The 13516-nt window shown below is 43.7% G+C and overlaps 1 protein-coding gene across 1 annotated transcript; it reads right to left on the reverse strand.

Moving 5' to 3' along the window:
• Positions 1-378: 378 nt before the first annotated feature.
• Positions 379-13516, reverse strand: LOC310955158 (acyl-CoA-binding protein-like). The gene is made up of 4 exons (XM_083924922.1): positions 13396-13516; positions 7627-7744; positions 4637-4699; positions 379-729 (listed from the first exon to the last, which is right to left on the reverse strand). The coding sequence occupies exons 1-4, from the start codon at positions 13408-13410 to the stop codon at positions 656-658; spliced, it is 270 nt and encodes an 89-aa protein (XP_083781048.1). The 5' UTR covers positions 13411-13516; the 3' UTR covers positions 379-655.

Consider the following 13516-nt stretch of genomic DNA (forward strand, 5'->3'; position numbering starts at 1 on the left):
TCTCTCTCTCTCTCTCTCTCCTCTCTCTCTCTCTCCTCCTCTCTCTCTCTCTTCTCTCTCTCTCTCTCTCTCCATCTCTCTCTCTCTCTCTCTCTCTCTCTCTCTCTCTCTCTCTCTCTCTCTCTCTCTCTCTCTCTCTCTCTCTCTCTCTCTCTCTCTCTCTCTCTCTCTCTCTCTCTCTCTCTCTCTCTCTCTCTCTCTCTCTCTCTCTCTCTCTCTCTCTCTCTCTCTCTCTCTCTCTCTCTCTCTCTCTCTCTCTCTCTCTTCTCTCTCTCTCATCACAGTATCTTTGACATGATATAAAAATTGTAAATAATACATTATATGTAAAACGACAACATCAATGAAATTTGAGAAGACAACACACAAAACTTAAGAGTAGAAAGATTTTCTCTTGAAATGACAGGATTCTGTGCAGAAACACATGGTTAAAATCAGTCATGAAAATATGATGGCAGTCTGGACAGTTTCTGATCATACATTAGTGGTTATTCAGGCCACTGTAATCTCTCTGGGAGCTCTAGCCGACCCCCATATATGCATGTGTTGTGTAAGGACACACTTGGGTTTTAAGGCGTTTCACAGCATGATGGTGGTCTAAGCCAGTGCTCTCAGTCCATTCAGCAGTTGGTCTGGCTGTAATGTGCTCATCATGTTACATTCCATACTTCTCCTTCAACTGTTCCACCAGGTTGATGTACTCGTTCATGGCATCCTCTTTGCTCTTGCCTGATAGTTAATGAAAAAGCAAAAAATTAAGCCAAATTAATGGGTTTGGTAGCAGTATCAGACATTAAGCGCCAATATAATAATTAGACTTAGACCTTGTTTATCGATCCTTTAGGATGACTCCCGCAAGGAAATTGAGTTTCGAGCAGCTTACAAAAACACAAGGTATAGGAAACACAAAAAAAAATACAGTATAGGATAACCAATAAACTCTTAACTTAGTTAAATCTAGAAAGTAAAACAATAAACAGTTAGCAATAAACTCTTAGTTAAGTAGATGTAAGAACACAGGTAAATAAAATTCACTGGAAAATGAAATTAGATAAGTCAAGTGTAGAGAAAACGTATGAGCTAAAATATGTATAACTCTATATGACAGAAATGAACAGTAAGATAAAATTACTGCACTTAAGTGGTGGATAAACTTTAAAAAAGAAGATAAGTGTCCAGGTATGTCAGAGTAGATTATTAATTGCACAGTGAGTGGCTCCCACTCCTCACTCAGGGGAGGAGGGAATAAAGAGGACAGAAGGGAAGGAGTTGTAGAGTGTGATGGCCTGAGGGACAAAGGAGTTCTTGAGCTTGTTGGTCCTACAACCACTACGTCACCAGCGAGTCCAGTTTCATGCCAACCCCAGAGCTGGCCCGTCTGGTCACTTTATCCGGTCTAGAGGTGTGCTCCTTGGATATGCTACTGTGGCCTGTCATTGAGGTAGTCTCTGACCCAGTCCACCAGATAGGTGTCCACTCCCATCCTGTTCAGTTTGTCCTGAAGTATAGGGGGCTGGATGGTATGAAAGGCACTGGAGTCCAAGAAGAGAATCCTGGCTGTGCTGCTTCCCTTTTCCAGATGGGAGTGGACTCGGTGCAGGATGTAGAGGATGAAATCCTACACACCAACATCTGGCTGGTACGAAAACGGCAGGCGGTTCTGGGCGTGTTGTACCTGGGGTCTGAGGAGGCTGAGGAAGAGCTGCTCCAACATCTTCATCAGGTGTGAAGTGAGTGCCACTGTTCGGAAGTCATTCAGCTCGCTGGGCCTATTCTTCTTGGGAACAGGAACGATGCGGGATGTCTTCCAGAGGGTAGGCACTCTCCCTAGCTGCAGGCTAAGGTTGAAGATCCGTAGTGGTTCCCCCAGTTCTGCAGTGCAGGTCGAGTAGTCAAGTAGTCTTGGACACACTTTATCCGGGCCTGCTGCTTTCCTGGGTCGGAGCTTCCTCAGCTGTCCTCTGACCTGGTCTGTGGTGAAGTGAGGCAGGGATTGTGTTGAGGAGGAGGGGGTGTTGTGGTGTCGGGAGGGGGGAGATGTAGAGGGAAGAAGGAGAGATGACTGCAGTGAGGTTGGGGGTGGGGGGGCAAGGGCTGGTTAAACCTGTTGAAGAAGTCATTCTTGTTCACCCTCTCCATTGTCCCCCCTGTAGCTCTGGTCTTTGTGACCTGTGATGGTCCTCATACCTTCCCAGACCTCCCTAATTTTGTTCTCCCTCAGCTTCTGCTCCGCCTTTCTCCTGTAGCTGCTTTTAGCTCCCCTCACACAGTGCTTCACCTCCTGCTGTGCTACCTTCATGGCCTCCCTGTCCCTGCTCCTGAAGGCAGCATTCTTCTTGTTGAGACAGCCTTGACTTCCCGCGTTACCCACGGCTTGTTATTAAGGTAACAGCGGACAGTCTTGACAGGAAAGACCACGTCTGCGCAGAAGTTCAGGTTCACACCGTGCGGGTTGATCAGCACATCCCAGACTGTGGTGTTGTAACAGTCTCTCCGGGCACTTTCCATCTCAGGGGTGCCGGTTGTCACCGGTTGTTTTTGGACAAGGGGGGTATACAGTGGCTGTGGGTGAACCAGGTTGTGATCAGACTTCCCCAGTGGGCAGAGGGGAGTCGCTCTGTATGCATCCCTTACATTAGCATACAGGAGATCAATTGGCTTGTTGTGTCTGGTGGGACAGCCAACAACCTGGCGAAAAACAGCCAAAGTAGACTCCAAAGTGGCATGATTAAAGTCCCCAGAGATGATCATAAATGCCTCAGGGTGCTGTCTGCAGCCTTGCAGTGACTGAGTGCATCTTGTCACAGGCAGTGGCTGCGTCCGCACTGGGAGGGATGTAAATACAGAGGGTGACTGAACTCCCTCGGCAGATAATATGGCCGTAGGCTAACAGCTATTAGCTTGAGGTCCCGGCAACATGAGACTGTCTTTAATTAGATATGCTTTTGTGTCTCTGTCGGCTCTCACGGCAGTGAATCCCGGCAGGTCCACATAAGCATCAAGTAAGTGCACCCGTTCCGCGCATAACTGCGGACAGCGGAAAGAGGTGGGCTTTTGTAGAGCCGTTTGCACATGTACGAGCAAGAGCGTGCGCACGTGTACGAGCACGAGAACGAGCACGAGAACGAGCCCTACGGCAGTAGCGGTATGTGCGCCTGTTCGGACATAGAAAATAGAAGGACGGACCATGCGCGGACATTTAACAACAACAGCAATGGCGGTGAAAGGTTCACGTTGGTGTGATGCGGAGGTGGAGTGTTTACTGCAGATTTGGTCGTATGAAAATATTCAAAAACAGTCAAGACGCACAAAAACTCTGAGGTCTGTGGGAAGATTTGTAAACAAAGCCACACACACGCGATCAATGCGTGTGACGTGTTATGGCATGTGTGTTATGCGCAAGGCCCTGGCAGTGTGAGTACAAACGGGGCTGGGGCGCGGGGGGAGAGGGAGGGGGGACAAGTACCCTAAAGCCCGGGGCACGGTGCGGAAGGACAGTGTGAGTGAGCCCTTAGAGATGGTTTAGCCATGTCTCCGTAGAGATGAAACAGCTGCTCTCACGGTAGATCCGCTGGTTGTTCAGCATGGACAGCTCGTCGATCTTGTTCAGCAGAGAGTTCACATTCCCCATGATAACGGAGGGAATCGATGTCTTGTAGCACCTCCAATTCTCCGCTCGCGCAGCCTTTAGCTTCGCCCCAGCCTTGGAACGCCCCTGGGTCTCCTCCTCAGCTCTGCCAGGATGGGGTGTCGTATCCCTGCTGGTCCCTTTGTGCGCAGTCTTGGTTGCATTTTAAAATTAGAAATAGCCAAAGGATAAATATAAGACAATCTCTTCGCAGGAAGAGTAAAAAAAAAAATAATAATAATATTAGAAAGAAAGAGGTTAAAATAGGCGAAAAGAGCTAAAAACTAATCCTACAATATGCCATCATTTTATACTCAGTAAATGCTAAATTCACTAAATTATGTCTGTAACATACACTCACACAAAAACAGTGCTGTTACATATCAATACACTGATAAAAGCAATAGAATGCTTTAATTGACTCATGTTGGCACAAACTGGTGATTACTGTATACATTTGGATCTGGGCTCATTTCATATTAAACAGCAACTTCATGAATCAATTACTATATTTTAAAGTGCTCCCCAAATTTTGCAAATGCCCCAACATTTTAGACAGCAAGGGCAAAAACTGCCCCCCAAGTATATATTTTTTAATTTCCTATACTCTTTGATAGTGAATATCTGCCTTCTAAAAGTGTGTTCTCTGTCAAAAGAAGGCTATCGGAACTGACGATAGCCTCTTCATTAGCTGTCTTGACTCATGACAGTCCCATAATCTGTAATGTGAACAGTTACACTATATGTTCACCTGACAATTTACAGGGTTTGTGTTTCAGATAGCTAGCTGGCTTTGGTTATCGAAATTTATTGGATTGACTTGATGACCCTGAAATATTTCCATTCAGACTTTGACTCAGGAAATGAATGCAGTGTAACTGAAGAGGCAAGTACAATAAGACGGTTTCGAAGAAAGTTTGGCCGAGTTGTGACATGAATTAAAAAGCTGTTTTTATAGAAAAATACACAAGCTTAAGAGTGGCACCATCTACGGGACTGAATATGTACCTTTTTGCTTCTCCCAGGCATCCCATTTAGCTTTACCAGTGAAATCAAACATCCCTGGACGACCTTCAGAGACAAGAAAGACATTACAGATGTAAGTGAAGAAGTTAATGTAAACTAAATAAGTGAGCAGAAACCACGTGTCCTGGAGGCGTCATGTATTTGTAAAAAAGCTTAATTTTAGGGCGCACTCCCGTGCCCCAGCAGGTTTCACGGCTGAAGTCTAGTTCGTTGGACCAGTGTGAGTGCAACCGTTTGGGAGAGGTGGGCTTTTGTAAAGCACGTTTGTACATGTATAAGCACGAGCGTGCAACGTGTATGAGCACGAGCACGAGGCCTACGGCGGTTATGATGTAATTTTATGTGGACCTGTTTGGACATAGAAAAAAAGAAGGACGGACCATGCGCAGACATTTAATGTCAATCAATGCGTGTGACGTGTTACGGCGTGATGACTACCCTAAAGCAAGGGGCACGGTACGGATGGACAGTGTGATTGCGCCCTTGAAGTGTGAGGAGTGGCGCCAAGTGGCTCTCTTCAGTTCAAGTGAAAAGGGGAAAAGCCTCTGGATGTCAGGTTACTAAGGAACAGGGCAGATGCCTTTAAACCAGTGGATCCCAAAGTGGGTAAATCAAGGACAGAATTAGGGTATTTTAGTTTTTACAGCACAATTGTACAGTGGGCTGTTTTTACCTGGTATCTACATGCGTAGATTTGAACACAAGTGGACAGCTCTAAATACAGGTGGAAATGCTCTCAGGACGCATTGAGATCGGTTAAAATGTTAAAAACCACATTAGGAGGTGGTTCACGCTGCATGTGTCCACATTCTAATAGAGAGAACGAGTATGCGACTGTTCACATTAGGAACCGCCTACTCTAGTGTGTCCTCTCTGTGAGAGGAAGTTTGTCTTCATTCACAGGTTGTTTCCACGACATCTGAGCCTGTCACTCGGTATTTTGGATGTTTTTGTATTTTTAAACATTATTATTATTATTATTGTTGTTGTGTCCTGGATGTTATTATCAGACTGTTGGCGATGTGTCTGCCTGTTACTTATTCAGCTGCAGATACACTGATCCAGCTCTCTGGAGCTTTTGCGCAGCTGCAGCCTCCATTTATCAGAAGAAAAATAAGAAGAAGAAACAGAGAATTTCAATAGGGCCTTCACTGGCCTGACGCTGTAAATGCTAGGGCCTTAAATGGCCTGATCATGGTATTAATTAGGGATCATATAGACAACATAGATAATGCAGGGCTGTACTTTAACTTTTTTAGCACATAGCACTAGTGCTACAGGACCAGAGAGTTGTACCCTAAAAATGCCTGTCACCTTTACAGAGGACAATTACTGCACCTCATCACTTACACAGTAACATCAGCAAGTATAATTCATAAATACATAATGTAATACAATTAAAGAATAATAACGATTTAGCTTTCACTTTTGTCGTTGAAGCATTTTCAGTCGGCGTTGGTGGGTCCTCGTTAGTGTCTGTGTGGGTCTCTTTAGTTTGTTTCGTGTTCTCAACGCGGACATTTTGGAAAAATGTTTTCATGTTGACTCGTGGGAGTAACGTTAGCCACCTAGTCCCAAGCCTGCTGCATGAGACAGAGTGTGAGTAAAAGCTGCGACTATGAGGAATTGTGGGAATTGGCGTTCAATATCCAGTACAAGACATAACATTAATCATTGATCATCACCTTTTCCAATTATTCTGCGAGAAAATATGAAAAAGGATCACAGTCGAAAAGAATGTCACCTGGAGAATAAAGCCCAGTTCAGACCAATGAGTCGCAACAAGACTTACACATTAACATCAGCAAGTATAATTCATAAATACATAATGTTATACAATTAAAGAATAATAACGATTTAGCTTTCACTTTTGTCGTTGAAGCATTTTCAGTCGGTGTTGGTGGGTCCTTGTTAGTGTCTGTGTGGGTCTCTTTAGTTTGTTTCGTGGTCTCAACGCGGACATTTTGGAAAAATGTTTTCATGTTGACTCGTGGGAGTAACGTTAGCCACCTAGTCCCAAGCCTGCTGCATGAGACAGAGTGTGAGTAAAAGCTGCGACTATGAGGAATTGTGGGAATTGGCGTTCAATATCCAGTACAAGACATAACATTAATCATTGATCATCACCTTTTCCAATTATTCTGCGAGAAAATATGAAAGAGGACCACAGTCAAAAGAATGTCACCTGGAGAATAAAGCCCAGTTCAGAACCAATGAGTCGCAACAAGACGAAACTGTTTCAGAACCTTGCAGGTGAAAGTTTCAGCGACGTGAACTGACCTGTCTCCTCAGGACTCGACTCGATGTTGTCACCTGCGATTCAGCTTGTCAAATTGCCAGCAATGGCCGTTTCCGGCGGAGGCGCAACGAGCGAGAGAGAGAAGAGAGAAAAAGAGACAGAGAGAAAGGGTCGAGCAAGCGATACAATGAATAAGAAGAGGGAGCGCCGTAATCCAGAACAAAGCAGGGAATCAGGGAAATAAAACGGTATTTTCACCGTTTCATCACAACTAGAAATGCAGCTTTAGCGAGTATTTCATGAGCTCTGTCTTCATTTTTATTTTATAATGCTACGAATTGTATCCAGCTACGCAAAAAAGCCTGAAAAGTTGGAGGTTAGAACAGAAGTACAGAGAGTCGTTGCTATGGAGATGATACACCGTGTTGCCTCGTCTAACTGGTGTAAACGGGCAGCTTTGAACACTGCAGACCTGCACGTTGCACATAGTGGCAAGTTTCAACTCTTCTCGTTGCAAATCTTTGGTCTGAACTGGGCTTAAGAAACTGCAGCAGCATAGTTGCAGTGTGAAACCAGAAGTAACCGGATCAAATGTGTACAAGGTAACGAAAACAGGAACCTTGGCTCAGACTTACAATGTGGGGCTAAGGGTCCTTAGATCTGTGTTGTTTTCCAACAAACACACATATGACACTCTGTTGACACTGTGTAGCTGCAGTGAGTACTTTCTCACCTGTGTTCACATCACCCACAGAGGCCTGCTTGAACAGGGAGTAGATCTGCAGCATCTCTTCATCCGCCGGCTTTGCCTTCAGCTGCTTCACGTCAGCTGCTGCTTTTTCAAATTGAGCCTAAACAGGAGAGGACAACAACTTTAGAAAAATACTGATGTGATACTTTGGTGATGATGATATCCATGTATTATAGGTCCTATTCCTATTAAAAATCCTATTCAAAGTTAGTTTGTTTATTAATATTAATATTTGAACATATTTGAATATTATGAATAATATTTTGACCATTAAATACCTTCAGTAAGACCTATATAGGTATCAAAATTAAGTTGTATATGTTCTTTCCATCAGAGGGCAGTGTATCAGTTGTCAATAGGCAGACAAAGATGTTTTCTGCAGAAAAACACACTTTCTTGACTGTTTTTTAATCAAAAGTCCAGGCCTCTCAAGTGTTACACATTGAGCGTCTTTGGTCACACACTCCCGTCACACATTGCATATTTATAATATGCTACAGCTTCCAAAAAGTCTCTGGGTTACACAATAGCCAATAATAAAATAGCACTATTGTATCTGGGTAAGATTTAATGCAACAACTAATGAAAAAAAGCATAGTTATCCTGGAATTATTCACGTCTCTGCTCCAACCACTGGAGCTCCGAGCATTACTTTGAGCAGAGAGTAAGTCATATCCTGTTTTAAAGTCACATTACAACAAATTCACAACTTCACTACTGTTAGAGAATGTTGCCCAGATAATATTGGATTTATATTTGAATATCAAAAGTTCAGAGTCAAAGCCCTAATACACAGTAGCACCACAGACATTAGAATAGCATGGATATAGTCCTTGTGAAGCTTTGAAAGCCGGAGTTGAGGAGCTGAGTAACAATAAGAGCTTGCTGTTGTCTTGTCTCGTTTGGTTCCTGAGAATTGCAGGATATTAAAAAAATATTACACATACTTTGGCTTTTATATTTTTTCAAGGGGTGGTATTCATGGAGTAGAGCAAAATGCTTCTGTACGCAACTGGATATACATAACAACAAAACATGACCTCCAACCAATCACAGCCACAAAACATGACCCCCAACCAATCACAGCCACAAAACACGACCTCCAACCGATCACAGTCACAAAACACAACCTCCAACCAATCACAGCCTAAAAACACGACTTACAACCGAATTGGAGCCATGAAACGGACGCGCGTGCTCTGTGAAAAACAATTACAGCAAGAGAGTACACTATAATTTGTTTCTGAAAACATTTGATATGAAAACTGCACTAACCTTACCTGCAGACTGGAAGCTGACACTGTCAGTCATCATCTTAAACCCGCCACCCGCGAGAAACTGTTGATGGGCAAATAGAATCTCGAGCTGCTGGAAATCTGTGTGAATGGGAGAGGGGCCAGAGCCTCGTGAGACCATCTGATCTCGTAAGCTACATTGTATATCAGTCTGGTAACCTGCAGCAGAGAACATTTGGTGAAGGCTGCCCAAGCGACCGAACCAATCAGCGTTGGTTTTGAGGTGGCTCGAAGTGTGACAAACAAGAAGTGACTGTTCAGTGTAAAGAACGGTGGCTTCCCCAGATGAGATGAGCGCAGCTATGGAGCAAGCCGCTCGCCCGCGCTTTTTTCTCTGGGTTCCTTCTGTCTGAATATGGACCGGGCACCTGAAATTGTGCCCATTATCCATAAATTCACGTTACACAAACGGAAAATATACTTTACCGGGCAAAGTAATGTTGTTTACTTTGCCTCGAAGCTCTGCAAGTACTAGGGATGGGTAAAAATATCAATTCAGCAATGCATTGCGGTTCTTTTCCCCGCAATTCAATATCAAGCCCCTTGCCAGTGGGGGCGGTGTGAACCACACCCTAGTGTGATTCGCGCTGTACGGAAGGGGGCCGCACTAGACCAAACCATAACAATATGGCGACCGGAGTAAGTAGCAGCAGCAGCATTAAGCCAGAGCCTTCAAACATGAAAGCAGATGTGTGGATTCATTTTGTACTCCCATGTAAACCTGGAACACAGGAAAGAGATAAAAGTAAGGTGTTGTGCAAACTTTGCCAGGCGGTTCTTAAATACTGTAGCAGCACGTGCAAACTGGCGCCAGGTTCTGTCCGGGCACAGAACATAACAGAATCGGTGGCTGTCTTCATTTGCAAGGACCTGCGGCCATACAGTGTTGTCGAAAACGAGGGTTTTAAGAAGATGGTACACACACTCGAACCACGATACACCATACCAACACTCAAACACATGACAGAAGTTGCCACCCCGAAGCTGTACGAAAAGTAAAAGTCCGGGGTTTTGGAGTTTTTGAAATCGACAGAGAGAGTTACATGCGATGGTTGGATGTCGAGAGCGATGGACTCCTACGTGACTATTACCTCTCATTTAATTTCTAACGAGTGGGCACTAGTGTCAAATGTCCTGCAGACTAGAGCCCTGCACGAAAGCCACACCGGGAGCAATATAGCGAACCTGTTGAAGGAGGCAATGAAGGAATAGGGGTTAGTGAATAAAGTGCCGGCAATCGTCACAGATAATGCTCCAAACATGCTGCTTGCTGTCAGTCTCATTGAGTGTTTGCATGTTGGCTGCTTTGCCCAAATACTCAATTTAGCTTCTCAGGCTGCTCTTTAAATCCCTGTCGTCTCACGGCTTCTTGGCAGAGTGAGGCGCATCTCCACTTTTTTCCACCAAAGCACGCTAGCAGGTCATGCACTCAAGAGAAAACAGATGTCACTGGATCTCCCACAGCATAAACTAGTGACTGATGTACCAATGCGCTGGAACAGGGCTTTAGAAATGCTGGAAAGATTTTTAGAGCAGCAACCAGCTATGTCCGCTGTACTACATTCCCCTGAAGTACGAAAACAGGTAAAGGATCTGTGCACCCTTACAGAGGCAGACATAACAGCAGCAGAGGACGTTGCACAGACTCTGAAGCTTCTGATGTCTCAGAAAGGTACCCCTACTCTGTCTGTCAAGTCATCGCACCCCTTAGAGCAAAACTTCTAGCGAAAATGCAACTGACCCCCAATGACTCTTGGATGGTGAAGGAGATTAAATCTTAGGTGCAACTATACATGTCAAACCCATTTTCATTATAATTTCATGATTATGTGGGGGGAAAAAATAGTTATTGTAATGTGAATTAATTCATTTAAATTCATTTTCAAGGTACATGGGCCTGGAGGATGAACTCCTCCTAGCTTCAGCTTTGGACCCGCACTTCAAGGCCCTGCCTTTTCTGTCTGATGATGACTGTGAGGAAATCTTGGCCAATCTCACCACTATCACTGATGCATTAGCAACTGAGCAGGGCTCTGTAAGTACAAATTTATATTGAATGAAGATGCTTACTGTGTGTGCAACTGTGCACACAGCATATTTTTGTTTTGTTGTCTTATGCAGTCAGGTCTGAAATTATTTGAACGCTGGCACATTTTATTTTACTAAAAATGTTACTTCTATCATACACTCCCACAATGAATTTGAAACTAACTGTGCAACTATTGAAATACAAAGCTTTTCTTTACTTTGATGTGATTTATTTACTTTCACAACAGGGTGGGCCAATAAACGCAGCAGACAGTGAGGCAGGTGAAGTGCTGGAGCAGCAGGCAGAGCCAGCTGATGAATCTGGACCCCCATCAAAGAAGGCAAGGGACTTCTGTGCTTTGGCTGATCTCCTAGGGAACACATAGCAGTGTCCAGGACCACAAGCGACAACGCTTTAAATGAGGTGATGAGGTACAAAGAGGTAAAGCCATTGCCACTCTCCACCAATCCACTCAACTGGTGGAGAGAACATGAGGGGGAATTCCCCCTTTTGTCATGCCAAGCAAAATGATACCTATGTATCCCAGGAACTAGTGTACCTGCTGAGAGAATGCAGCAGCTGGTGATATTGTCACAGCCAAGCGAAGTGCACTTAATCCAGAACATGTAGACCAGCTGATTTTCTTAAACAAAAATCAAAAGTGTACATCTAGTATGTAACCAGAGGGCACCTGGTTCTTATGTGGTATGTTACCATATATATATATATATATATATATATATATATATATAACTTTTGTATACCATACTGGTATGATTGTGCTTATGTTTTGACCAAAATGCTGAGTTATTTATTTAGTTTCAAAGCGGTAAGAAATACATAATTTAAGTTACATGCTCTTTAGTTCAGTGTTAATACAGCATTGTTATTTTTTTAATACTGGTGTACGTATGTGTAACAAATATACACGTTTACTAGTATTATTAAGCTGATGATTTATTACTCAAAATGTGAGTTATTTGACAATTTCCAAGAGGAAAGAAATGCACAATTTAAATTTACATGCACTGTAGTTCAGTTTAAGCAGTGTCCTGTTTTATCATGCTGAGTTATACCGCGGCTATTCATAAGGCATGAAACTAAATAAATTTGGTCGCACATTTTAGTTCCTTTATAATATTAAAGCAGTATATACAGAATGATCCATATGATGGAGGATATTTAAAGCTTCAACCAGCTGCTGATTCCATCAAAACTGCAAAACTAAAGACAGGCTTAACATGAATGGGCTGATTATGATAATTATTGAAGCATTACAGCACCATTGTCCCATGGCAATGCTTGCACACTGTGAATCTAGAGAAGAACAGGACTGGAAAGAGGCAAAATCCTACGATAAGCTAATTTTCACACACACACACACACACACACACACACACACACACACACACACACACACACACACACACACACAAATTATTGCAAGTTTGAATTTATGGTACATAAAAACCCATTAAAGATGATGTTATAAATAATTTCACAAAACTTAAGAACATTGTAGAAAAAATTGTTGTTGATGTAATGAGCTGTAGAAACAAAAAAAAGTCTTAAAAAATACCGGGTCATGTAGGAGGAGCAAAAGTTGGGTTGTTGTCTCTGTGGGAGCACCCTTAATGTTGTTGTACTGTACTTTGTGCAATACAATAAAGGCTATATATCTTAGCAACGTTGAACAGTATGGGTGCAGTAGGTTAAAGGTCATCGGGAAAGTTCTGAATGCCTGCACCACACTCTCACTTTCTTTCACAACTTTTGTACTGATCAGCTGACTTGTGTGTGGTGTCTGGGTGAGGCAGCACCATGTGCAGGGGATGGGGTTTATGAACTTTCCCTTAAGTATATGCAATCCTCCAACATGTGAACGGGCATGCAGACCTATGCATCAGCTATTATGCTGATTTTAAGTTTGGATTTTTAGCTTTATCTTACTACATATTCGTTCACAGTCACCTACAACACAGTAAGGTTACAGCCCAAAATAAACTGTTAATCGTTAGCAGGAACTGGAACTTAACGTTATTAAGTGCACAGATGTCCTCGCGGGGAGAAGGGTCGGAGAACAGCCAGCCCCCTCCCCCTCACAGTCGGAGCCCACTCCAATGTCTTTATCAACGACTGAGCGTGCACGCAGTCAGAAAACATTCACATGCTACCAGCTCATTCTGATGCATCAACAGACCTATTTTATTTAAACCAGAGTATCGTTTCGAAAAAATACTCAATACGCAATTTAGCAACCGTGCGCTCGCAAGAACACTAGCCCCGAGGGTCTCTGTTGGGTCGGTTAGCTAAACCTGTAACAGGAGCTAACGCCTTTCTGTGTCGCTCATGTAACGGTACGCAGGAGAACGTGGACTCAGTTTCGCTCTTAGACGCCCAAATGTTGCTTACGAATTCCGTACACACCTGGAGATCAGCCATTTTCAGTTACGGATCCGACTGCAGGCAGACGACGAGATGGTGAAGGGGTGAAGTCCACGGAAGTTCCCAGCATGCAATTACTGGCGTACCCGCTCGACCCCCGTTC

This window comes from Echiichthys vipera, assembly GCF_963691815.1.
Source record: "Echiichthys vipera genome assembly, chromosome: 12".
Taxonomy (NCBI): Eukaryota; Metazoa; Chordata; class Actinopteri; order Perciformes; family Trachinidae; genus Echiichthys; species Echiichthys vipera.

Excerpts from the sequence above, each read along its gene's own strand:
- LOC310955158 (XM_083924922.1), bottom strand. Across the intron at positions 4,700-7,626 it reads TGTGGGTGATGTGAACACAG|GTCGTCCAGGGATGTTTGAT; the intron begins GTGAGAAAGTAC and ends TTGTCTCTGAAG. Across the intron at positions 730-4,636 it reads TGCCTGGGAGAAGCAAAAAG|GCAAGAGCAAAGAGGATGCC; the intron begins GTACATATTCAG and ends ATTAACTATCAG.